The 26,350-nt window shown below is 38.4% G+C and overlaps 2 protein-coding genes across 4 annotated transcripts; both read left to right on the top strand.

The window, feature by feature from the left end:
* The first annotated feature begins 34 nt into the window (after positions 1–34).
* LOC102533350 (keratin-associated protein 13-1-like) lies at positions 35–18,292 on the top strand. 3 transcript variants are annotated; one of them, XR_012076041.1, is made up of 4 exons: positions 35–423; positions 6,096–6,272; positions 14,710–14,883; positions 16,358–16,479. XR_012076041.1 is itself a non-coding variant. In XM_072968243.1 (3 exons), the coding sequence occupies exon 3, from the start codon at positions 16,386–16,388 to the stop codon at positions 16,821–16,823; it is 438 nt and encodes a 145-aa protein (XP_072824344.1). In that variant the 5' UTR covers positions 35–423; positions 6,096–6,272; positions 14,710–16,385; the 3' UTR covers positions 16,824–18,292. The 3 variants fall into 3 exon arrangements, 1 of the variants encoding a protein (XP_072824344.1); XR_012076043.1 differs by adding an exon at positions 11,663–11,864 and having other exon boundaries at positions 14,710–16,376; XM_072968243.1 differs by having other exon boundaries at positions 14,710–18,292.
* A 5,221-nt stretch (positions 18,293–23,513) lies between these two features.
* On the top strand, positions 23,514–25,095 carry KRTAP27-1 (keratin associated protein 27-1). Its single transcript, XM_006209792.4, has one exon. The coding sequence runs from the start codon at positions 23,663–23,665 to the stop codon at positions 24,281–24,283; it is 621 nt and encodes a 206-aa protein (XP_006209854.2). The 5' UTR covers positions 23,514–23,662; the 3' UTR covers positions 24,284–25,095.
* Positions 25,096–26,350: the final 1,255 nt, after the last annotated feature.

Here is a 26,350-nt window from a genome sequence, read left to right as displayed (position 1 = left end):
TAAAGTCCTGTAAAGTGAGTAACATGTGGGCTAAAGAAACCAAAGGGAAAATGAATTCAAAGGGGTTATTATGGCAGAGACGGTGAGAAAGTCCTGGAAACACATTCAGCAAATCTAAAAGAACTAGAAGGTTTTAACTGCAAGCAACGAAGTCTCCACGCCCAGCAAGGGGTGATGAGTAGAGAGAAATGTTTAAAATTGAGAACAATCCAAGATGGAAGGAAGCGATATCCAGTGGCGTAGAGAATCTAGTTCTGGAATGACTTGATGACTTGAGGATTTCCCATTCTAATGGAATCTTCGAGGTGAGAGGTTAAAAATTGAAACAAGGAGGCAAAGTGTGGGAGAGGAAATGCATACATTAGAAAGCTCCAATATTTAAACTTTTGAAAGTATCTGTGAAGATTTCAGGGATCAGACAAGGTGAGTACCATGTGCATGTCTTCATTCTCTGCATTGTGATCTTTCCTTAGTATCACATCACTGCTTATTTCTATATATTTTCTTATTTTTCTTCTCTTATCTATCCTTTCTCTTTTTCTCCCTCTCCCTCTCTCTCCCTTTGATTGTTCATCTCCTACATATACTCTGTTTTTCTCCACATCCACCCTCTAGGGACCAGGTAACACTTGGTGGGTGACTGACTTGGATGATGGTGACAGAGTGTAAGAGAAGACTAGGATCTATCAATGGCAGTGAAAAATCTCAGACTGACACGGGGCACTTTCCTCTCCAGCTCATGCTGCTCATTATGAATAAGCGTAGCTCTCCCGACTCTAATGCCCTTTAGCACACTGACATCAGCTTTTTCTTCTGAACTCAGCTCACTAAATAACTTTAGAGCTTTGAATTTGCACTAGAGTTCTTCTACGAAAAATGCACTAGAGAACTTAGAAAAGACCATGACTTTTGCCTTCCAAGAGTTAGCTCATGACTAGCAAGAGAGACAAATTTTCTCCCATTATCCTGGTGTGGAGGGCGAGTATGAGCAGAGCTTCAGGAAGAGGCAACTGCTTAAGCAATTGCCCAGCTTCTTGAAAGAATATGATGTGGGGAGAAAAAAGACAAGTTCTTTTTTTTATTAAACTGTAATATGTGGGCAGCAAGAGGTAAGAGATTACACAACAATTAAAAATGTAATTGCCTAACCCTACAGGTGTATGAATAGAAGTAGGAACAGTGCTGATGCCTGGGAAAGCCTGAGCATTGTGTCTGGGGTGACAAGATGTCAATGACAAAAACACAACCATTGCAAGTAATATGCAAGAGTGACTTGAGGGACTTATGTTTTTCTTGGGTAACAAAATCAATGTGCTTGCTGTTGTGACTGGGGACTCATTCCGTTGCAATTAGTAGTCTGATCCAATGCTGACACACACAGGGCAGAGTTCAGGGATGCAGTCTATCGCTCGGGAGGCACTGGCCTCTAAGAGAATGTGAGTTACTGCTCACGTTTAAAATACCTTACCCAGCTACTCAGAAGGAAATCATCCCTCTCACCATGCCTTACATACTGCTGCTCTGGGAATTCCCTCTACTGTTCCCTTCGGGATCTTCCAGTTTCCTGGTGTCCTGCTGTGTTTATTCTCATCCCATCAACTTGGTTTACAGGAGCATCTCATTCCTAAGGGGGTACTCACTTCAGCGTAGTCCAGTGGTGGCCTCCTTCAGTGCTGCCCTTAGGCTCTCCACGCCCCTCCCCAAGCCCCGGTCCTGGTCCTGCCTGTACCTCTACTTTCTAACCCCTCCCTATGTTGACTGTCACATGCATGCCACTTAATAACTGTTGCCTTTTGCTGTCCCTCCCAAACTTCTGACCTGGAGTCTTCAGTCTAGGGACACAACAGTTGCTACTTCTGGGTTGTGAACCCAGCCACCCATCCACCTTCCTTCTAGCAATTGTTTGTATGTTTTACCAAGCAGTCTCTATACGTGGGTTACTCATCAAACTGCTGCATGATCAGACTTTCGTGCAAAGAATACACAAGCTTCTAGAGATGTTAGAGCCTTCCTACACAATCAACTATTGTCAAATATGAACATTCCCTTGCTGGACTGTGGTCTCCCCCAGGCCAACTGCGCTTGTTCTAAGGTAGCCATTATAACAGGACAACCAACCATCTCGTTAGAGAAAAGTAGCCTTTTTGTCCATTAGCCCTTCTATTTGGCTAATCCATTAAAAAGTAATAAATCTTAGTAATGTTTTACTTCAAGGCTTATTTTTTTGTAGTATAGTAGATCCTTACAAGGAAGTAGAAGACAACAGAGAAAAAGGAGATTGTGAGATTTAACTCATTGGCACAAAAATTGTGCACTCTACCATTTGTCATTTGTGTGTGTGTTCTGGTGTATCTTTGGGATGCTCTGAGTTTTAAAGAAATATTTCCTTTCCAGTGAAATGCACACTAAATTTTGAACTTATAAAAATGTTGCTACATAGACAATTACTATAGGTAGACTAGATTTTTTAACCTTCTTTTAATTGACGTATAGTTAATTTACAATATTGTGTTAGTGTCAGGTGTACAGCAGATTGATTCAGTTATATATAAATATATACATATTCTTTTCAGATTATTTTCCATTATAGGTTATTACAAAATATTGAATATAGTTCCTTTTACTATAAGTAAGTCCTTATTATATATTTTATATATATAGTAGTATATATATGTTAATCCCAAACTTCTAATTTATCCCTCCCACTTCACCCCCCTTTCTTCTTTGGTAACCATAAGTTTGTTTTCTATGTCTGTGAGTCTATTTCTATTTTTTAAATAAGTTCATTTGTATCATTTTTTAGGTTCCACATACAAATTATATCATATGGTATTTGTCTTTCTCTGATTCATTTCACTTAATATGATAATCTGTAGGTCTATCCATGTTACTGCATATGGCATTGTTTCATTTTTTCATGGCAGAGTAACATTCCATTGTGTGTGTGTGTATGTGTATATATATATATATATATACATATATGTATATGTATATATACACACCACACCTTCTTTATCCAGTCATCTGTTGATGGACATTTAGGTTGTTCTGATGTCTTGACTACTGTAAATAGTGCTTCTATGAACATTGGGGTGCATGTATCTTTTCGAATTAGAGTTTCCTCTGGCTGTACGTACAGGATTATTTGAGATTTTTCTGGTTTCTTGAGGTCAGCTTACATCGCTATAAACTTCCCTCTTAGAACTGCTTTTGCTGTGTCCCAGAGGTTTTGGACTATCATGTTTTTGTTTTCATTTATCTCTAGGAATTTTCTGATTTTTCAACTCTTTGATGTCCTTAGTGATCCACGGGTTGTTTTATAGCATAGCCTCCATGCTTTGTTTAGCCTCCATGTGTTCATGTTTTTGCAGCATTTTTTTTTTTTTTGTAGTTGATTTCTAGCCTTACAGCATGTGGTCAAAAAAGAAGCTTGATACAATTTCAGTTTTCTTAAGTTTACTGAAGCTTGTTTTGTGGTCCAGAAATCTCTTAATATTCTCCCTTGTTTATGGTGCCATATAAAGGAAAATAAAGTAAGCAAAAAATATGTTGAGAATTAGGTTCTATTGCTAGTTTTCTTGCTAACAAGATCTTGATCTTACACATATCACTTAAGTTTTTTGGATATCATCTTCCTTATATGTAAAATGAGATGGTCCTTGATAATCTGTGGTCTCTAAGGTTTCAACACTACTGACCTATCCTTATTATATGATAATAGTAAGATAATAGGAGCACGTGAGTGATGGGCTGTTAATGTCCTTCATAATAGTTTAAACTCTTCTATGTGACCTGGGAAGGGAAAAACAGATGAAAACCATTTAAAATGCAATGTAAAATCTAATGGGGTTAACATAACTTTTCAAAAAGGTAAAATCATGATCTTCTTACAAATAAGAAAGCACACATATTAAATACTTTAACTCATTAGTAAACGAAGGAACCACCCTTAAGAAGCTACAACTGGCTCAAAGGAGAATGCAAAAAACATAGGCTGTCCGAGATGCTGAAATGAATTTACAAAGCTCGATACAAAGTGGTTACCGTATGCAGAGAAAAAATAAATCAATGGCATTCCATTAGATAGGAGCCATTTTTATTTTAATAGACAAGAATCGTTGGCATGATTATCAATTGTCTACAGTGTATTGAATTATGCAGTAGATCAAAAGCCATGCAAAGTGGAGATAACCTGAAAGGAAAGCTAGACGGGCCACAGAGTAATTGAATCCAATGTCCTCTATTTCAAAGTCTCACAATTTTTTCTTCCTGACAACCGAATGTAAAATCAGTAATTTTCATCGTGAAACACAGTAATCCATGTGCTGCAACGATGTGAACATCATTTTTTTCTTTAATATAGAAAAGAAGAAAAGACATTATGCACACCGTGTCATGGAAGAATCTAGTCTGCCTAGTTTATCAATTTACGCTTTTCTAATGACACTGCATCTGCTTGTGATTTGGAGGAAAAGATTATCACATAGGGGAGTGATATTTAAACTTGATCTTTCTCCCTGCCCCACTGCACCCCTCACCCCATTTCAATCATTGTGCTACAACTATGAACTTCACTCATTTTTTTTTAAATCTCAGATTTAATCATATTAAATAACATTCTTAAATGTAAAAGGGCAAAACTGGTGGTCCATACTTCTGATTCATTATACTTTTTAATTTTTCTAACATGAAAAAACTAACCATGAATGAAACAGTTCTTCATCTGTGGCAGTGGTTACAGGAAATCTATACATGAAATATAATTATAAAGAACTGTACACATACACACACACAAATGCGTGCATGTTTAAACTAGTTGAACTGAAGGAGATCTGTAGTCCAGCTAGCAGTACTGCACTGATGACAGTCTCCTGGCTTTGGTCTTGCCATATGGTTGGGTCAGATGTCTCTTTTGGAGGAAGCTGGATAAAGGTTAAAGGAACCCTATGGACTATTTCTACAACTTCCTGTATGCCTATAATTATTTTTTTTAAAGGTTTAATGAAAGTTAAATGTATATTAACAGCATAAGTCAACTATTGATTGCAAGATGCATCATAAAGGTTTATATGCATCATAAAGGTGTTTCTGGAAGGATCATTTAGGCACGCTAAAGTCTATCAGATAAAGTGACAAGACATGGTTGTCACTGATGTATGGAACTTCTCAGTCAGCTATGGGTGGATATGGGGGCTGTGAATAAAGTCACATGATTAAAAATTGCCCAGAGTTGTTTTTTTTCTTCTATGTTCCACACATGTCTATTTCAGAATTTGTAAGATTCCCCTTCTATCTCCATTTTGTTTCCTGATGGAGTCAGTAAGCTCTCTTCACTCGTGTCAATCCCAAAAAACTAAAGCCCCAGTTCCCAACGTTCAGCTCTTGGATCACTGTTCTTAAGTGATATTAATAGATTAGATACAAAGTTTACACTAACACAATGAATATTGGACGAACCAAGTTAATCAGGTTTGCTTTTCTTCCCCTTTCAGAGTTGTTTTTTTTCTTTTTTTTTATGCTTAAGCATATTGTGAATTAAAAAAAAAAAAGAGGGGAGAATTATTGTCTCCATCTGTCTCTTCTCCACAATGAAGTTGAATAGGGACACAGCATGAATTTCCCTTAGTTTTGGGAGCCAGGTAATATTGTCATTTTTAGCCAAAATTAATTTTAATTAAAATCCATACTCCAGGTAATGAGTTATTGCTCTTTTTTCATGGAATTTCTGCAAAAGGATAATAACTAAAATTTTTTTGATATACACCCTATTTTTGGTATTTTACCAGCAAAATAGCCCCAGTCATGTAACTGGAGGGGAAGCTGTTATCACACTCTTAATCATAAAAAGAAGTGAATAGTGGCTGATTCTGTGTTTCTAACAGCTTACTCTTCCTGCTGGGCAAATGACCACAGAGGTTAATGTCTCGACTATAAAACTGATTCCAGGGGACAACGCTCTCTGTGTCCCACGGATATTGCAAGGTGAAGCGGTGTCATTGATTGTTCGTCTTCTCCAGCTTATAAACCAAATTTGAAAGATGCTTTCTTTAGCTTCCACAATTTGAGGGTGATTTTTCATGGTCTATTTATTGCAGGAGGTAAAGCAGAAAAAACAAACAGTCAAACCACATTGAGCACATCCTCGGGAGATGCAGACTTCATTCTGGGAGAGAGACGTGGAACTGTTCTCATAATCGATTGTCAACACGCCGGGAGGATGCTCGGGACAGCAAGCCTGCGTTCACCGAAGTCACGAGATGGAATTCTTCGCGGCAAGTTTTTCATTTTCAAATTCTAGACAAGAAAAGAATGTGATGTGAATTCTAAAATGCTTTTCCTTTCCTTTCCTACCCCTTGCCTTTTGTGATGTGGCTTAGCACTTTGCCTGGGACATTACCTTCCTCCTCTCCATTTTAATCCTATTTGTGAGGGGTTTTAAGAGCTGAGTAATGAAAGTTCGACTCATCCGTGTCACGCATCGGGTCCTCAGCGTTTGTTAGCTGTATGTATATTGTGGCTTAATAACAGAAGTTGGGGTTAGGTCGTGACATATTTGGAGACAGAGAGACTGCGTCTCACCTTCTGGCTTCATGAGGTTTTTGTTAAAATAACTTTTAACACATCACTTAACGTATTACCACACTTTTTTCCTGAGAAGTGAAAGTAACACTGGTTACCTCATAGTGCTATTATGAGGAATTTAAATAAGAATTATCTAATGGAAAGTAGGAGCTTTTAGATTTTGCGTGCTTTGAAGGTATTGTACCCCAGACATACTTGTTTTTCTGTCCCTTTGATACATGATGTGATTACCAGGTATTTGCGATTAGTGTTGACTCACTAGCGTCCTTGTGGAAAGCAGGAGGAGCATAGAATAGGCTTTGGTCTGAGTTAATTACTGAGATTCCAAAATGCAAGCAAAAGGCATCTCTACTTCAAGTATATGCAAAACAACTATTGTTTGTTCAAATGCGGAGGAAAATAAATGTGTGTTCCAAAGCTTACTTGCAACTAATTTAATATTTTTTCTTGCCTAAACCTTCACTGATTGCTATGTTGAGTGAGAGGAGACCAGGCTAAAAATGTGCAAAATTTCCTTAGAAGAGTCCTTAGCCATTGACACCACTTTGGGTAAATCTCTATAAATCACTGCGGTGCAATGGGAGCCACTGAAAAGTTAGGAAAACAGGACTATGGAAACACAGAGCCACACCTGGTGCCCATTAGCCCGCCAGATCCTATTCTTGGGGATAACAGTATCAGTCATGCCTCTATCATGATTCTTTTGGGAATGACAAAAAGAAAATTGCTTACTGATGGTCTGACATGCAAAACAAATGAGCACCGTAAGTTATTACCTTTGCTTGTCGAACTTTAAAGTCTTGCCAGTATGAGTAGAGAATGCAGTCTCATTACCTTCAAGATGCTGACCCCATGTAGGAATGATACTGTCCGAAGTTCCTGCCAGTTATTAGGCACATGGTTCCTGAATGGCGAGCCTCTTTGGTAGGTAATGTGATTGTTAGCAGCAACTTCTTCTTTCAAACTGCAGCTAGAACTAGGCTAGCTCATCCAATGTTAGGTACAGAATGGCTGAGGATCAAGCCCATTCATAAAACAGAGGGGTCAGGGCTGTCCTGTCCATCAACCAACTGACATCCCAAACTGGGACTGGGCTCCCATGCTGTCCTCCACATAATGGGATCCCTTGACCCTCAGGGTGCCTCCGTTTGGGTCCCCACTTTGGTTTCTCCACCTGGAGGATCTTCTGAGATTTTACACTACGATTTCTTAAAATATGTAAGCATTTCGATATAATGGGTTTTGTTTTTTACTTGCATGTTAGTTTGTCTGCTGCGAGAGTGAATCCATTTAAACTGAGTTTAAGAAGAAACACTATATATATATATTTGGATCCCCCGATTCTAACCCTTACTATCTGTCTTGTACATATTGTGGAACCTCTCAAAAATTCAATTTCCTTAAATGTAAAAGAGAAATAACAATAGTATTTACATCACAGAATTATGAAGTCCTCATGACAATATGATATGTCCAAATGATAAGGTATATGAAGCAACTATAAGAGTTCTTTGAATACAGAAATCACTCTATAAATGTTAACTATTATTAGACTATAAATGCATGCAACTTATATCCAAAAAATATAAATGCATATGGGTCCCTTAACCTAACTCCGGTTGGATGAGTCATTAACATCATATTCTTTTATTTGGCCTAAAACTATTTAGCCTCTCAATTCCACTTTAGTAAATACACACTAAAGTACACAATAGTATACTCCATTTCCTCCCAAACCTCATGAACATGTAAACAAACATGTTTTAATCCATTTCTTTGAATATATATGTACACACACACACATATATATATACATATATTTTTTTTTACTCTGGGTATAAACTAATTCAGAATTTTCTTAATGTTTTTTCCATGTATGTGTGTGTACTTTTCCATGTATGTGTGTGTGTATATATATTTATGCTTTCCATATATGTATATATATTTAATGTTTCATTTATACATACTGTGATCCTTCTGGGCAATCTTCTCTCTGTGCCTTTAACTCTTGATCTTCTCTAGTGTCTGTCAACCCTTCAAACCACCACGTTCCTATATTTCGTGAATCAAGGACCTTTAGATATAATGTCCACCTTTACATAATATGTAAATGTGACTATCTGTAACATTGCTTTGTAAGCTTTTTATTTGTTCAGCAATTTTCACTGTGCTTGAAGAAAATAATTTGGTGTTTGCTTTACTGCTTATAAACATAGCCCCTAAGGGGCCATTAAAAATTTACATGCCGTAAATTTGATAGCAGATTACTTTTTAAATGTATTTGGGCTGAAATCTCCATCTTCTTAGCTAATATAATTTAAATCCAGTTATATGAGGCATTCCATATTCATCCAGTTGCTAAAGAGAGCCAAGCAGAATTATTTTTTCCATAAAATTCATGCAGTTCTTACAAAGTATCATGATCATGCAATGATAGCATTGTCTTTTATGCACCATTTATATCACACATATCAGTTGCTACTGAACATAAATACATGATTTATAATATGGCAAACCACGTCGGGAATGACTGAGAAAAAAATTGCAATAAAATACAATGCAGAAAGCAGGGAGGAAAGAAAAGAGCTCTATCTCCGTATCCTGTAAATGACCCTTGGAATCACAAAGCAAACCAGCAAAGATAACCAACTGTTCTGAGTATGCAACAGCCATCTCAAGTCCAAAGTAGTACTGTAAGCTGGCTTTTAGCTATAAAGTACAAGTAAGTGTATTTACCATAGTGTTCATTTATTTGATTGAAATTAGACAACACACTAAGAAGATGTTCTTATGCAAATTGTAGTATAGAAAGATATTGAAGTTGGCTGTCAAGAACATCTTGACCACAGGGTTAGAACAGACAAGCCCTCTGGGCCAGCACGGAATATTCAGATGTTCCCTGACACCACTAACAAATGAGTTAGGTATAGTGATAGCATGCTACAGCTGCTGGCTGGAATCTTTCCTCCCTGCTTTCTTAGAGAATTCTGGTCTACCCAGTCTTAGCCTGTGGCTCCTTGTACCTCAGCTACTTTGTTTACCCATTGGCCTCTGTTCTCCCAGTCTCTCCAAGATAGGTCTCTTTCTAACGACTCTTAGAGAACTTTCAGAAGCCTTCCAGAAGCCAAAAGCCATCCTTTTCCCAGAGACTGTGAATACAGTAGCTTCCAACATTTAAAATGTCGATCCGGTGATTCCCATAAACTGAATTCTCTTCTCAGCTTCTGTTACGCAAACCACTTCCCTACTAGGGATGTCCTACCAACTTAACACAGACCAGCCTAAAGGTCTGGCTTCTATAAATCAGCTTAATGTCTCTTTACACTCCTATACGAAATGCTGCTTTTAATAATGCTCGTTTACTACAACAACTCCTCACATTCAGGAAGGGACTGACCACCAACCACTTGGTTTCTCTGAGGCATACAGGTTCCATCATCATTACACAATCAAAGAATAGTCAGAATTGGGAAACTGTCCTGAAGTTTTATGTATCAGATATTAAGGGAAATTATATATAAGAGAAATAATGAGGTTTCTTCATGTGTCCTTGTTCTCCTACAATGTGACAGCAATGTTGTTCTTAAATAAACTAACATTTTATGGGATTCAAATACATTCATTTTTCCTTGATTTTTTAAGAGTTATTGGCTTACTGGGATTACATTTTTCTAAGAGGAAAAATTACTATTTCGGTAACTTTGGCTGTTGATTTTGTAAGAAGCAATCTGTAAAACTAGTGCTAGAACAGTCCATTTGCGTAAGTAGGAAAAATCTTCCAGTCTAAACTGACTTCTAATCAGAGAATTATTATTTCCTACATAAAACATAAGCAAGATTAAAAATAATTCACTGTATGCAAATGTAAAGGGCATTAAGATTTTATCCAGCTTCATATAGTAGCTGGGGGTCTTAAAGAAGAGCAAAAGTGATTAGATTTAGTTGCCTATAAATGTACTTTATCTGCTCTTAACATTCTTCTCATTTTCCAGAGTCAGGTGAAGGCTGCCTCCTTTGGATAGGGTCATTTCTCAGTCCCCTCCTCATCCTCATCATTCACGTGTGTGCTTGCTGAATTAACCTGAAATTAATCCCTCTAGCTTTCAAATTCCATGTTAGGATATTGGGAAAGTTGAACACAAAGGTTTAGTTTAACGAGTGTTATTTTTAGCATCTATGTCCTGGGCACTATTGAAATTGGGGTCATCTCCAAATTAAAAAAAATAAAAAATAAAAAATAAACCAAAAACAAAAGCAAAAAAACATAAACAGTAGATACAGATACATATATAAATATATAATATTTGATAGTGAGATGCTTAAAATCTAACTTGACCTCCCTCCAACATTGTAAACTTTTGACTACTTTCCTTTATTTATAATGCATTTTTAACTTAATTTTTATTACACTCCAATTTTTCTTTAACCTTTACTGGCTATTCCTTCCCAGTCTTTTGTGGGAGCCTCTTACTTTGCCAATGCCTTAATCGTGAGATTTTCTCAGCGCACAACTCTTGGGCCCCTTTTCATCTCATTTTACACATGTTTTTGAGCTTTAATAACCATTTTTATGGGAGGCAGCCAAGTATTATAGTTAAGAATATAGGCTATTGAATCACACTGCCAGGGTCTGAACCTGGGGGTCCACTCTTACTGCTATGTGACCCTCCAATCCATTCTTCATGTTGCAGTTAGTCATCTCTGTAGGAGGCAAATTTGACCTGCTTAGGTCCATATTTTTAACCTATCATCAGTGGCTTTTCATTGTTACACGTCCCCATTTCTTTGTCTAAGCAAATAGGGACATATGAGTTTCGGAATCCAGGTTTTTAGGTTTTAGAAAGACAACAGAATGGAGGAACTGTATGTAATACAATACCCCAGGTAATATGTGGGACAACACGTCATAATCAAACATACTGATGTATTTCTGATATATAAAGATCCTTACACTAAGTAGAGGAAGAAAGAAGAATGTGCGTGGTTTCCATTATTTTGATCATGTCATTCCATCCAAAGAGAACAGGCAATGTCTTCTTTTATCACTAAATTAGCTCTAAAGAAAGTGATTGATTTTCAGTGTATTTTGGGCCTTTGAAGAATGTCCAAACACCCAACACGACTTACAGAGCCCCTTGTCATCTGGCTTCCGTCTGTCACCAGCCTCGCCTTTCATCTCTTCCCTTCTGACACTCATTTCTGACGCTGAGCTTCTTGGAACAAGACCGTCTCGCATGACTTACTTCTTTGCCTTCAGTCTTAAGCTGAGCGGCAGTGATCAGGTAACTTCTGAAGATAAAATTAGGGCATAGAGACACCAAGTGTGAGATAATTGGGGTTCAGATCAAAGGATGACTTAAATGAAATACTTAGAAAATTGAATTTGAGTTTGAAAAGGACAAAAATAGACTTTCAGAAAAAAATATTCTGATAAATGTGTCGGAAATTGAGTTGAAACAGGCAAGGCCAGAGGATCCAGGGACCACCTGCCACAACAGAGGCAAAATAGCTGAGTTATAGCAGGACAGAAAGAAAAGGATTTTGACATGCTTTTCAGATTTAAAAAAAATTAGCAAGGTATGCTTATCCAAGATCAGATGTGGGAAGAGAGGAAGATGGAGGTCAAAGATATCTTCCAGGAATTGCGTAGAGAGTACACTTTAACTACAATAGTGTGCAAAGGAATTAGAAGCTGGAATACACTATTTGTCTCAGGGCAGATGGTACAGACTCATGCACCAACTTGTCTGGATTGTACTAGAGGACAGTCTAAAGAATAAATACATTATAAAAATAATAAAATTAATTATAGGGATGGTAGATATCATAACAGGGGAACCTAATTTATCCAGGGATGTGGTGGTTAAAAAGTGAGGAAAGGCTTAATTACCTAAATTATTCAGATGAAGAAAGAACATTCAGGGCAGAGGAAACAGCATGTCCTTGTGGTTAAGAAAAAAAAAAAGAGCTTGAGCTGTGCTAATTGTGGAGCAGAGGCAGTGTGTTTGTGAGAAAGGAAAAAGTCTGAGTGTGAAGATGAGGTTAGAGACATGGGCAGGGACACATTTGTGCAACTTTGCGGATCGTGCAGAGGATTTCTGTTTTATCAAACGTATATTAGATTGTCATACGAAGTGAAGTCAGCCAGAAAGAGAAAGAAAATTACCATATGATGTCACTTATATGTGGGATCTGTAAAAAATGACACAATGAACTGCTACAAAACAGAAACAGACTCACAGACATAGAAAATAAACTTAGGTTACTGGAGGGGAAAGATGGAGAGAGAGATAAATTGGAAGTTCGATATTTGCAGATACTGACCACTATATATAAAATAGGTAAGCGACGAGGTCCTACTGTGTAGCACAGGGAATCATATTCAGTATCTCATAATAACCTACAATGAAAAATAATATGAAAATAAATATATATATATGTATAAATGAATCACCATGGTGTACACCAGAAATTAACAACATTGTAAACTGATTATACTTCAACTGAAAAAAAAAAAACAAAAAAAAAGAAAAGAATGGGAAAGTTTTCATCTTGACAGTGATATGATCAGCTTTCTGTTTCAAGAAGATTAATCAGGCAGGTATAGAAAGAAAAGATTGGAGGAGACATTTTTTGAAAATGATATGGGCTTTGTTGGAACCCTTTCAGTAGTCCCACCAAGAAGGGAGACTACCTTGAACTAGAGCAGTGGTTCTTCACCAGAACTGCTTTAGCCCCTAAGAAATCTTTGGAGATGTTAATTGTCATAACTTATGTGTGTGTGCGTGTGTGTGTGTGTGTGATGTGCTCCTGGCATCTAGTGGAAAGAGGCCAGGGATACTGCCAAATATCGTACAATGAGCACTATACTCCCCATGACACAATATTATCCAGTCCAAAATGTCACTGATGACAAGGTTGGGAAACCCTAGACCAGAGGGAAGGCAGTAAGAGGACTGGGTAGATTTATGAGAAGTTTAGGAGATAGAAGGGTCACATTTAGAGTGCGTTCCATATATTAAAAGGATTCCAAGTTTCCTGAGTTAAATGACTGTGTGGATGAAAATACTGCTTACCATGGAAAGGCAGAAGTTCAATTTCATACACATGCAATTTTGACAGCCTTATGAAGCCTCAAATGGAAATGGCTAGTAATTGGATATCTTGATCTAGAATTTTAATAAAAAGAGGTGTGTACACTTGAATGGCATGGAATACGGATAGTATTTTAAGTCACGAAGGGGAGGTGCCTCTTCTACAGAGAGAATAATTGGCCAAATCAACATCAAACTGCAAGAAACATTATATACAGGAAGCCAACTAAGGGTGAAAGGGAATTAGGGGAAAATTAGACAGAAAGCCAGAAGTGTGATGTCACAGAAGGACATAGTAAAACGTATTTCAAGGTCAAGGACACAGGTACCTGTGTTAAATGTGGTTAAACATTCACATGGCATCACCCTAAAAATGGCCACTACATTTAGACACATAAAAGCCACTGCTGAACATGTCAGGTGAATCTCAGAAGAGTGTTAAACCAGAGACAAATAATATGGTTATTGAAAAGACAGTAAGACACCAAAGAGTTGACCAGCTGATCACATAAGTCTTGAGAGAATTTGATCTTTAAAAATAAAATCTATATAATCATCGAGGAAATGACGCTAACATAACATTTTGGATTAAAGAAGATTGACTGTATTTACAAGGCTGAGAAAACAGAACCATTAGAGTAGGTGAGGAGCATGAAGTGTTGGACAGAGAAAGCAATAATATTTGATCGAGGCTGTAAAAGGCAACTTTGCTTGGGGTGGAAGTGGGGACAGATAAGGGTTCCTTCAAGCACTAAACTGGTTATGATTAATTTGAGGATTATATTTAATTATGAAAGAGATATTTATATTCACTTAATGTTGTCTTAAAGGAAAGTGTTAGAAGCAAAACAGTAAGTGTGCATGTATATATTTCTTTTAGATGAATGTAAAAGTCAAAAGCCAATGATTTGATATATTCCTTAATTTTATAAATAATTTGGAGCATCCACTGTGTGGCAGATGCTGTGACAAAGAAAATTAAGCCCTGTTTCTGATCCAGAACAACTTCTGTGCACTCCACTCTCACCCATAGGTGACTGTCCTGCAAGTTCAAATGGCTGAAATCTTCATCTGCATGATCCTCTTCAAAAGACCATCCCTTCCACTCCCTCCATGACGTGTGTGTACGCTCACCCCAGGGAATTGCTACTAAGATACAAAAAACCTACTGCAGAAGAGTTAAAGCTGTGAGATGAATACCTGTAAGGTATGATGAATTCGATTTTGGCTTTGAGGGATGAGAAGAATTCGGGGAAGCAAGCAAGACATTTGGCAGAGATCTGTAAGCAAAACAATGGGCAGACTATTTCAGTGGTGACTGATAAGCAAATACTACAGGAGATTAGAGAAAACAATCATCCAAGAAACAAGTAGAAAAGATCAAATTACATAAATAGCTTTTTGCATTCCAATTTCTCAAAGATGCTTTAAGGCAGATGTTGGATATTATAATAAGTCAAAAAAAAAAGACATCTCTAATTCGAGGACTTTTCTTTATACATTGATTTTTTTATAGCGATGAGGATAATTTTAACTACTTAATATGAAGGGAAGTTTTTTGCTGCTTTGTCTTTCTAGAACAATGAGCAAAAGAGAACTTAGCAGGGAGTGAAACGAATCACTCTCTAAGGTGTCTCGTTTCTCACTCCCAACTGAGTTGGCAAAGGTTAGCACACTATTAAAATTCAAGTTTTGCAAATGTATTTCATTGACAGTCAACTCACTCAAGGTATACCAGTTTTTAGCAATTATTCTCGGCTATGGTCTACGTGTTTGCCAAAGAATCTCTGCCTCACACAGAAAAAGCATTCAATAACGCCAAGTGGAATCAAACATGAGCTGCTTAATGAGGATAAACTATATGAGTGGGTAAATAGAAGGTGGTTTGAAATAACCATCTCCATGGTAACTTGGAATGCTCAAAAGTATAACTAAAAGAATTGAGTCTATTTCTTTGGGGACTGTATTTGGTTTTTCACAGAGGCGATAAGAAAACCTAGGTAGGCACATCAGATAAAATGCAAATGCTATCACATCAAAACGTTTTTTTTTACCTGGGTGTTCATTGTTCACGTGAATCTGGGATCTGGAAGAATAAACTTCTGGGGTTGTCAGCACAGCATTGCTGGAACTGCTGGCTTCGGAGGCAGTCACACCTGGGTTACTAAATTAGTGATAATTCTTATCTCATAAGCTTGTGGCAAGGATTAAATGATCCCACAACTTGCAAGGTTCTTCACGGAGTAAATGCTTCGTAAAACATATCTAAATAGCTGAGATGGAGGTTATGATGGCTGTTACGAGTAACAGTTTACACAGTCACAAACAAAATCCCCATCATCCCGCTCAGGGAAGAAGTGAGGGCAATACCTACATGCATCATGGTCTATGTCTTTGGAGACAGAACACACCTTATTTCTGAAAAAAAAAAAAAAAAAAAAAAGAAGAAGAAGAAGAGAAAAGAGAGAGAGGAGCAGAGTGGCTTCTATAAACCAGAATAATTGAACAGCAGTTAAGAAAACACATGAATATATTCAGTTATAGCCTAGGTTAATTAACTGCTTTCATGATAAGACACGCACAAGAATGGAGAGGGTCTGCATCACATCCAGCGCAGTGAGGGTTCATATATAAACATGGCTGGGAGAAGGCAAGGATATCAGAGTATCTTCTCACTACAGCTCAGCTGAACTCACATCTCCTGTCACCATGTCCCACATCTGCTGCTCTGGAAACTTCTCCTCCTGCTCCCTTGGGGGCCACTTGCACTACCCAAGCTCTTCCTGTGGCTCCTCCTACCCCAGCAACCTGATCTACACCACGGACCTCTGCTCTCCCAGCACCTGCCAGCTGAGCTCCTCTCTGTACAGTGGCTGTCAGGAGACCTGCTGGGAGCCCAGCAGGTGCCAGATGTCCCATGGTGTGTCCAGCCCCTGCCAGTCATCCTGCTACTGCCCTAGGACATCCACGTTCTGCAGTCCCTGCTGGACAAATTATGCTGGGTCTCTGGGCTCTGGGTCCGGCAAAGGCTACTTCCTGGTCTATGGATCCAGAAGCTGTGGGTCCAGTGGATCTCTGGGTTCTGGATTCTTTGGCTTCCCCTCCCTGAGCTGTGGATCCTGCCATCCAATTTATGTGGTTTCTTGAAGCTGCCAAACTTCTTGTTACCAGCCAACCTGTAGATCTGGCCTCTTCTACTGATCACCTTAAGGGTTCTAGTCTGTGACTTCACCGTTACCTCCCTCAAAGTTGATCTCAGCTGCTACCTGGCTTGAGTCTGTATTCTACTACCTAGAAGAGTGATGATTAAAACAATCCTTTTAATATTAAACTCATTTATCTCATAAAATACACATTCTGTTTTCCTTCTGTTTTCTTCTATTTTCTTCCTTCCTTCTCTAGTTAAAAATGCAATAAGAGGTATTTTTTCCTTTCAAATAAACTCATTTAATCTGTTATCAGTTCACAAATCTTGCTATTAATTAAAAAAGAAAAAGATGTCCGTTGGAAATACCAAACCTACTGTTACTTGTCCACAAATAAAGATTTGATTTAAGGAACAGATTCCCTAGTTGGTAGAATTATCTGCCAGTACAGAGTTAGTTTCCTGAAATTTTTTTGGGGGGTGGGAGGTAATTAGGTTTATTTATTTATTAATTTTTAGAGGAGGCACTGGGGATTGAACCCAGGACCTTGTGCATGCTAAGCATAAGCTCTGCCACTTGAGCTATACCCTCCCCATCTCCCTGAAATTTTTGGCAAGTGGAATCAGAGCCTGGGCAGGAGATGATCCTAAACTCTTCTGTGCGAGGTCACTTCCGTCTTATCAGGACACCTTACTTTGGTTAAACTAGTCATGGGTCTGATCCAAGAAGACAAGTTTCAGAGACAGTAGTGATGCTTCAGCAAGTGCCAGACCGACTGTTCTAGATAAGGAAATTTTAAAAATACTTTAATGAGACCCTTTTACAGAATTATGCAAGCCGTAATGGAATTCTGGGGTCATGAGTCCTCCTTCTGTTTGGTCAGTCTGTAAGGCCATCCATCTTCATGGAAGTCTCCTGAGAACTTCTAGAGACACAGCAGTATCATGAGTAGGAAATATGGACTGAGAGGGAGAACTTCTTGACATCTTGGGTTTATAGCCGATACGATAACTTGATATGATAACTGGGTATGATCTGGATGGATAGTTTACTGTTTTCTTGTTTGGGGGATGCAGGCATCCACATTTGGAAATGCATAAGTGGGAAGGAAATATGTAGTTGGATGTGGACAGCTTATTGTTCATCGCCCTCACAATTGCTTTTCTCTCCCTCTTCTTCCCACAAGAACTGGATTTTGCTTGTGTATCCCCTCTTATCCACCCCTAACCAGCCCTTTATATGAACGTGGCTATGCCTGAGTTTCAGGATTGAATCTGGCTAGCCCAGGGGCTCCCCGTCCCCATTGAAAGTGAATGGTTCAGAATGGAGCATGTGATCTGACTCAAACCAATGAGAAGCGAGGAGTGATCTGGAGAGGTGATTCTGGTAGAGTTCTTCTTGTGGAGTTTTTTGAAGCAATCATGTGTTCCTCTGGATTTTTGTCATATCATATGTAGAATACTACATGCATCTTGCATATGGCCTCAAAATTGAACCATCACATGGAAGAGAGTAATGCCAGGAGAAATGCTGAGGAACAGAACCCTGACCATCTTATTTCTGGACCTCAGTAAACATGAGCTAATAAACGGTATTACTTAAGCCATTTTGAATTACTATTTCTGTTACTTGCAGCTAATGTTTTTCTAAATGAGACACATTTAAACCTGAAAGAAGCCCCCTTCCCAATAAAGTCTCCTTAATATAATGTTAAAGATTCTTTGCAGCCCACCTCCACCCTCTCCCAGTCTCTCTTCTCACCACCCCCTATACACACACTCCACCAACATGCCCTCCATCAATGCTACCTAATCCTATTTTCCTGAACACATTGTGCAGAACTGAGCTCTGATATAGTCTAGTACCTCTAGAAGGAATGCCATATCTCTCTTAATCTTCAAAACCCAAGGAAATATTTTATATCCTTTCTCTCTTTCTAGATTTCAAAATCAATAGAGTTGATTATTTCCTACATAATGCCAGCATTATATATGCTTATTTTTTGTTTATTACAAAGTCACTATTTAAAATTTTTCTTTTAAAGTACTATTTTGGTTAATTCGCACTGTTTGGTTACCCTTGTCATATTTTCAATGAATACAATGAATGCTGACCAGCAGAATCATGCAAGTAGTAAATCCTCAATAAAAGTTAACTGAATAAATGAGTGAATGAAACAGAGCCAGGATGACAGTCTGCAGGATGTATTATGTCAGTGATGTTGAACATGCACCCATTTTAACTGGTTGAACTCTATAGATAAGCTGGTTGCCATCAACGTCATCAGTCATCTGTGACCATCATCAAAACTGACTTAGCACATCTCAGTGGCATATTATCACAACTTCAGTACCCATGGGAGAAGTGGAGGAACTCAGAAACAAATTCACATTTTTGCATCACACAAAAGCAGAAGAATAACTTCACCAAAAGCTAACCTTGGAGGCAGGCCAGAGCAAGTTCCTCCAGGGAAAGGAACAAAAGCAATTGTATAATTACTATAATAAACCATGACACTTCCATATCCAAGACGTAATGAACAAGGGGGTGGAAAATACGGGATTCAGTGCTCAGGTGGTCGAGATACTCTGGTTCATTCTTTATTCCAATTACCAATCATTAAAGTTTACATAGATAATGTGTAATCATTTAAATTTTCTCTATTTTTTTCTTTTTGGTTCTTCGAATCAAAGTCTGATGTAATTGAATAGTAAATAACCAAGGATTATCCCAAGAAGCAAAATTATTTAGAGAGAGTTTCAGAGAAGAAACATCATGAGTGAATCCTTTTATTATCATATTCTAAGAGAATCTATATACTATCAGAAACAGAAAGCTGGCAAGAGGTTATTTTCATATTCCACATAGGATCACTCCTATGGTCACAATGTCAAAATTTTGATAGCTCCAATTTTGTGTGTGTGTTACAGTGTCTGAGAAGGGTTACTTTACAGAATGTTGTATCTAAAGGAAATTACTCATTCCACTCAACACACTCTTTCCAGGTGGACCAGTGTGTTCTTGGCCAGAAAGCATACTTTCTGTTTATTATTCAAGTTATTCTCAAATACAATAGAACAGTACATTTAAAGTTGTGAATTTCTACCAGGATGCATGGGAATTAATCATCTATAGACTTCAATCTTTTGTCTGTCCTTTAAAATTTTTTTTTATAAATAATCTTCATAAAGATTAGATGGCTTAAAGGAAAGTGTGGGTTCCATTCAGTAGGTAGATTTGACAAGATATCATTTAATGTCCTTTTTAACTCTAAGATATTAAGATTCTGATATAAAATCATAGAATGTGACAGCTGGAAAGGACCTTAGAGATCTTCTCATCTAAACTCATTATCTTGTAAGCTATCCAGAGAGGCAGAGGGCCTCGTCCAAATTCATGTAGTGAATTAACAGAACCAACAGGGCTGGAAGCCAGGTTTTTTTCACTCCTGCCGTAATATTCCATTGCTATGCACTGTATCTATATGAGTGACTTCTTGGTTGGAAAAGAGGAATGAATTTAAATTAACTTAGGTGCTTCAGCATAAGTTTGGTTGGTGCAATGAAACTAAGGCTAGGATAGAAGAAATAAATTTGGGGGAAATGAGTTGAATTATGTTAATGAAGGGTGACTCTAATTTTTTGAGTTTTAAAAATTTTTAATATAGTTGAATAAGTGATCAGAAGTCCACCATGGCCACATAATCAAATATAAAAGCAATATTAAGTATTCAAGCTTAAAGTCACCAAGTGCCAAGCTCTTGAGAGGTGGCAACGGGCTGGCTAGATCTTTAATGATAACGGTAAGTACAACCCAACCCTTAAAGGGATGGAATGTGCAACCTTTATAGACACAAATAACACCATCTCAAACACAAAAAAAGATACCATGTTTGATCTACCTTATAGTTTTAGATCAATCCAAGACTGATATTGACAAGAACAGTATCTTGGTCTGCATGTTAATCCTTAAGCTGATCAAAAATAATCACTACTTTTATTCATCTACCACTCAATATGTGGCAGGCAACCTGGTACCTAATATATATCATCTCATTTAATCATTAAAACAAATTTTTGAGGTTGAAACTCATAGTTTTTATTTTAAAAGGGAAGAAACCAAGTCACAGAAATGGAAGGTTATAGTTTGTGATTGTAGATCAGGCTTAGAATCCTGGCAGTCCATAGCAAATGTTGATATTCCACCCTCTGGTGGTAAGGAGGTGCCATTGCAGCTGCAATCATGTATACCTCAAGACCAGGAAACTGTTGTTCAACCATCTACTAACACATACCCAGTCACCCCTAAGCAATCAGGTAACTATTTCTACCTATTCCTCAAGAATACTAGGAAATAGACTACATATTTATCATTATTCAAGTGCCTACAAAACTAATACTTAATTTTTAGTAGGTTTAATGAAAAACAATTACAAGGTGACCAGTTGTCCTAGCCTACATCATTCCATTGTAATAAGACAGGTAACTCCCTGCATAAATTCAGCACCAGACAAAATCTGTATTTATTCATTAAATCAAAGCTGTAGGCTCAAATACCTGTTAATTCAGCACTCAGTTAAATAGAATGTGCAAGTTAATGCCTTATCCCAAAGAGAAAAAATACTCATGGCGTTGCCTTATTCACAAATGACAGATCGACTCACACATGACACTGTCTGACGTTTGGGGATTTGGAACTGCACAGGTATTCCTTAATGTACTACACATCGTGAGGTTAATAAGGAGGCTGCCTGTTGGAGACAACTGTGTGACTGTTGTCCTGTCTTTGCCCCTCAGAATTCGGCAACAGGGCTCTGTGCTGACAGTGAAAAGTGGTGCCCTTTTTCATGGTAAAAGCTTTTTAAAAACATGCCGATGTGCAATCAAATGTATTTTGAAATAATTAACTCAGCTTGTGCCATGCTAATAAGTGGCTTCCTTAATGACTTTGTTCTTATTTCACAGAGGGGTGGTTGAAAGGTAGGCAAGGTTATTATTAATTCTTTTTCTTTAAGCTCTGCACTCCAGCCAATTCTGGGAAATCTTGGGTATGTTCAGCTTTCAGACCTGGATCCCTTCAGACATGTAACTAGAGTTTGGATGAATTTTTACTTAGCATTTTCTATTCATTAATTTTTCAAAATATATTTATGGAGCTCTTATGATAGGCCAGCCAGGCACAGTGCTCAGTGTTGGGGGTACAACAGTGAGAAATATATCTATGCCTCGTGCCTTCTGGAACTCACAGTGTAGTGGCAAAGACCCACTGAAGAAACAACTAAAATTATTTGCAGAAAGGCAACTGCACGTGCAAACTACTGAGATGAGGAAAAGCCTGATGTGTTTGAGGAGGTACATAGAGTTCTGGGGGAACAGAACACACCAGGCAGATGGAAATGACAAGATTTGGAGTTAGAAAAATAGACAGCAGCCAGGTCTTACAAGGTGATATAGTCCAAGCTAAGGGGACTCGGTTTTGTTTTAAGGGCAAAGAGAATCCACTTAGTACATTTAAGCAGGAGACTCATGAGCTACAGTGGAAGCTTCTGTGCAATGATAACTCCAAGTATGCATAAGAATTAAATCGGCTTTTGTAGGGTTCATGGAGAGGGCATAATGGGATCTTCAATCACACCAGAGTGGTCATTCAAATTATCAATGATTTGCATGCATTACAAAGACCTTACACACAAGTTGAGTGTACAGCTTGTTAAGTTGGACATACTCAGAGGTGTCCTTTTAAATACATAATGTCCCCAGTGCATCACATATCAAGGAGGACCCTGTGCAAGTAAGAGCTGTTCAAAGTTCCTGAATGTTCCTGATTTGCTTCCGACCCAAGAGAGGGAGATCAGAGTGCTGTGCTAAACATATGCTTCTGGTGTTTCACTGTCAAAAGCTGAGCTAAATAAATTATAGAATGTGTTACAGAAATTGTGCTGGCAGGTCCCGTGCTATGAGTATGAAACTGTGAGAAATACAGCATGCTAATGTGATAAGTGTAGGAGTTCATCACTCTGCAGTCCAAAAGCAAAACACTGAATAAACAAAAATGAAAAGCAGATCTGAAAACAAGTTTGTTCCAAGGGCAAATTTTCAAGCAGAAATGTAAGTAAACACACTACTTGGTGTGAAATGCAAACATAATAAAGAATGTGTCAAAACCCATTGGTGATTCAGAGGAATAAGTAATAACATCTCAACAGCAAAAACTTTATGAAGAGGTGACATTTAAATTTGGCATTCAATAAAATGAGGGGAACAAAATGTTAGACCAAGGGACAGATGTTTATAGGACAATGGCCACTTTTGATACTTTGGGTAAAGAGTAAGAAGGAGAATGAGGGTCGGGCTCAATCAGATCAGTTCTTACTAAAAACATCTTGATCATATCAGGTTTTGCCACGGTGGCATTTCTCAAAACTCCAATGCTGAATATTAATCAGTTTCAATTGGCCATCTTCACACACATTTCTTATTGTCCCTTTACCAATATGACAAGTCATGGTGACTAAGGGGAAAAAAATTAGCTTGGTGACATGTTGGGACTCGTATTGGACAAGCTCCACCTTGATGAATCAGCCTTGGGATGAACATGAAAGCTATTTTGAAGATTCAAAATGGACTGGCTTCTTTATGAATAAGATGTCATTGTCATATATAACAAAGTGCTAATGAGATGTTAGCCTTCAAATTAGCTCAAGCAATGAGGTAGAAAAGAGTCTTGAGAAGAAGCCAACACCCAGCTTTCTGAGTATATAATCTCCTCGGTAACGAATTTAATCTTCAGACCCAGCGTGTTGGGTCCTTGTGATCAACTTCAATCAAGGGTTTTAACAATATGACCCAGAGCCACAGCCACCCACTCAAGAGCTTCTACAGTGTCCCACCACTCTCTGCCATCATACATGAATCGAAAGCTATAAACTTTGCAGATGGATTTTTTTTACCCAGCAGCTGCCACAGTAGGACCTGGCTCCTGGACAACTTTCAAGAAACCTGTTGTGAAACCACCAGCTGCAAAGTACCCAGCTGTGAACAGGGACTGTCCACAGGGGATAGCTGTGTGCAAACTGCCTGCCTCCCCCGAGTTGTCCAAACGAATTGTTCTAATTCCAGGCCCTGTGAAAGGACACCATGTCAATCGGGAAGCTCCTCAGCAGTGTCAGAGTGTGTTTCTCAGCCTTGCCAGTCAAGAAGTAGCCAGCAAATGGGTTTTGTAGTCCAGAGCTGCCAACCTGTAAGTAACATGGCAAAGTGTTGTCCAGCCAAGACTTATGTCTCTAAGACTTGCCAAACTGTGGCATGTGAATCTAGCCAGTGCCAATCTCAGAGCCCCGAATCCAGTTCCTGTAGCTCTCTGGTCTGCGTAGCACAGAGGCCACAACTCCTGGAATCTTCTTCTAACACTTATGAGCCAACTTGCTGTGTTACTGGTGGTTTGCAGTTGCCTAGTGAATGAAGAATGTGAAAAATGTGTAGCGAGAATCATATTCTAATTTGCATAAACTGATATTTGAAATATCTAGGAACTTTTGTTTCTCTAAATACAAATTATTTTGCAGGTGTTTGTGAGTGAATGAACATGTCTTCACTGTTTCCAAAGAGAAGAATTTTTCTTTTTCCTTTTTGCTTTTTGGGGGCATTTCTGGTGGTAAGCTGAAATAGGAAAGTATGTTAACTATTTTAGGTCACTAGGACACTACTTATTAAAGAGCAATGAAAGTTGCAACCAGGGACTAGCATGGCTATTTTAAATGTCCACATCACACTTTGGCTACCACTAATTATCAATGGAAGCACTTAGCATTGAATCTGGCTTATTGTAAAATGACATGTTATTTACAATAGATAAAGGTAACGAGCTACTAATATCAGAAATCCGTACAGTGTTGAAGTTTAAAGACGTTTTGAAGCCCATCTGTGTGAATCTGATAGGTTCAACTCTATCAAAGGTTGCTCACCCAGCTAACATCAGAATCGCAGCTCAAATCTGTGTCTACTCTCTCTCCATCACTATTTTATTTGCTGTATCACAGCACTTTTTGTTAACATGAGATTGACTCTACTGCTTGAAAAGTGTAAGAGAATTTTGAATTTCACCTCCACGAGCTCCATAACCAGAGCAGCCAGAGATGTTTGAAAATGAGAAGTTCAGGTTCAGCATATTCACTACCTTTCTGCTATTCTTCTTCCTCTTTTCACTATTTAAGTGTTTTTTTTTTAATTTAGGAAAATGTTCTTTGTATTAAATAAATTTATTTACATTACTAATCATTGTCATACTATTATTTTTGTTCAACACTTTTGTGGATTTAATGTTACAGGTTTCCCCCACCTCCCCACCCCACTGGATAAAAAATATAACTATTTGGAAGAAAAAAAAGAGAACATGTTCCTTTTGCATTATTTGTATAGTATGGACCAGAATAAAAGAACACACGGGTGGTACTCGGCAGAAGATGGGAACACACTCAGTATGATTATCATGAAACCATGGAGTCTCAATGTTGTGAAGATGCATTGATTGTGCTTAGAACAGCTCAGCTGTTGGGCAGCTGTGGGTGTGCTCTTAACTGGATCTTTTATTCAGGGTGACATTAGGTACTACCTAAGAGCATGGGCTCTGAAGTCAGATTCCTTCAGGTCTGACCTTAGCTGCGCTGGTGAAGGCTGTTTGAATTCCAGTTGTGTGACCACGTGCAGGTTTCTTTTAACCACTCTCCACTTCGATTTCCTCAACTTCAAAGTTGAGATGATGATAATGACAGGGCCACTGTGAGACTTAATAAATTAATAACTTGAAAGTGCTCAGCACGTGACCTTGTGTCTAGGAAATGCTCAGTGAGATTTAGCAACAAGATTAGCTAGCTCAGAGACTCAAAGTGAAGGGTGGAGGCAGAGATTTGTAGATAAATCCAGAAATCTGTGACATATTAGAAAAGCAATTCATCCAAAAAATGAGAGATTAGCTGTTTTGTATCTGGAAAGATGCAAGTAGCACTTCATACTAAGGGAAATGCGTAAAAAGTACAGGCCATGCTTTGTGGAAGTGGGCTGGCAAGTATTCCGAGTGGATGACAGAGCTAATGTTGGTTTATTAGCTTGTCATCTCTGTGGGTAGGTTAGACAGAGGTCATCCCAAAAGGGAAGAGTGAAGCCTAAAATCTATAAACCACTACTTGCATGGGTCCTTCTGTAGAGGGGTGGGATTGAGAGGTAGCTGAGGCGGGTCTGAAAGAAGCTGAATGAGCACTCTTTGATCCCATCCACAGCAACAGAGCATATGGTAGTCATAACATCAGAGTATCCGTGCAGAAAGAAACGTTGACACAGAGCTCCTGGCCACAGCAGTGACGGCAGCAATGTGGCACTGGCAGTGGTAAGGGGACTGCATCTGCATGACAGCTTCCGAGCGCTCCAGTCACAGCCAGTCAATCATGTGGACAAATGAAACTCACTCACAGTGCAGACTGTTACGAGTGTGACTCAAGGAGGGAGTGTCTGGGGAGAGTTCAACTCATCTGGG

The sequence above is a fragment of the Vicugna pacos genome, chromosome 1 (genome assembly GCF_048564905.1).
Source record: "Vicugna pacos chromosome 1, VicPac4, whole genome shotgun sequence".
NCBI classification, from domain to species: domain Eukaryota; kingdom Metazoa; phylum Chordata; class Mammalia; order Artiodactyla; family Camelidae; genus Vicugna; species Vicugna pacos.
Note: the sequence above shows the minus strand (reverse complement) of the source record. Positions and strands in the feature narration are given on the sequence as shown.

Coding starts and splice junctions, on each gene's coding strand:
- LOC102533350 (XM_072968243.1), top strand. CDS start 16,386: ATGTCCCACATCTGCTGCTCTGGAAACTTCTCCTCCTGCTCCCTTGGG.
- KRTAP27-1 (XM_006209792.4), top strand. CDS start 23,663: ATGACCCAGAGCCACAGCCACCCACTCAAGAGCTTCTACAGTGTCCCA.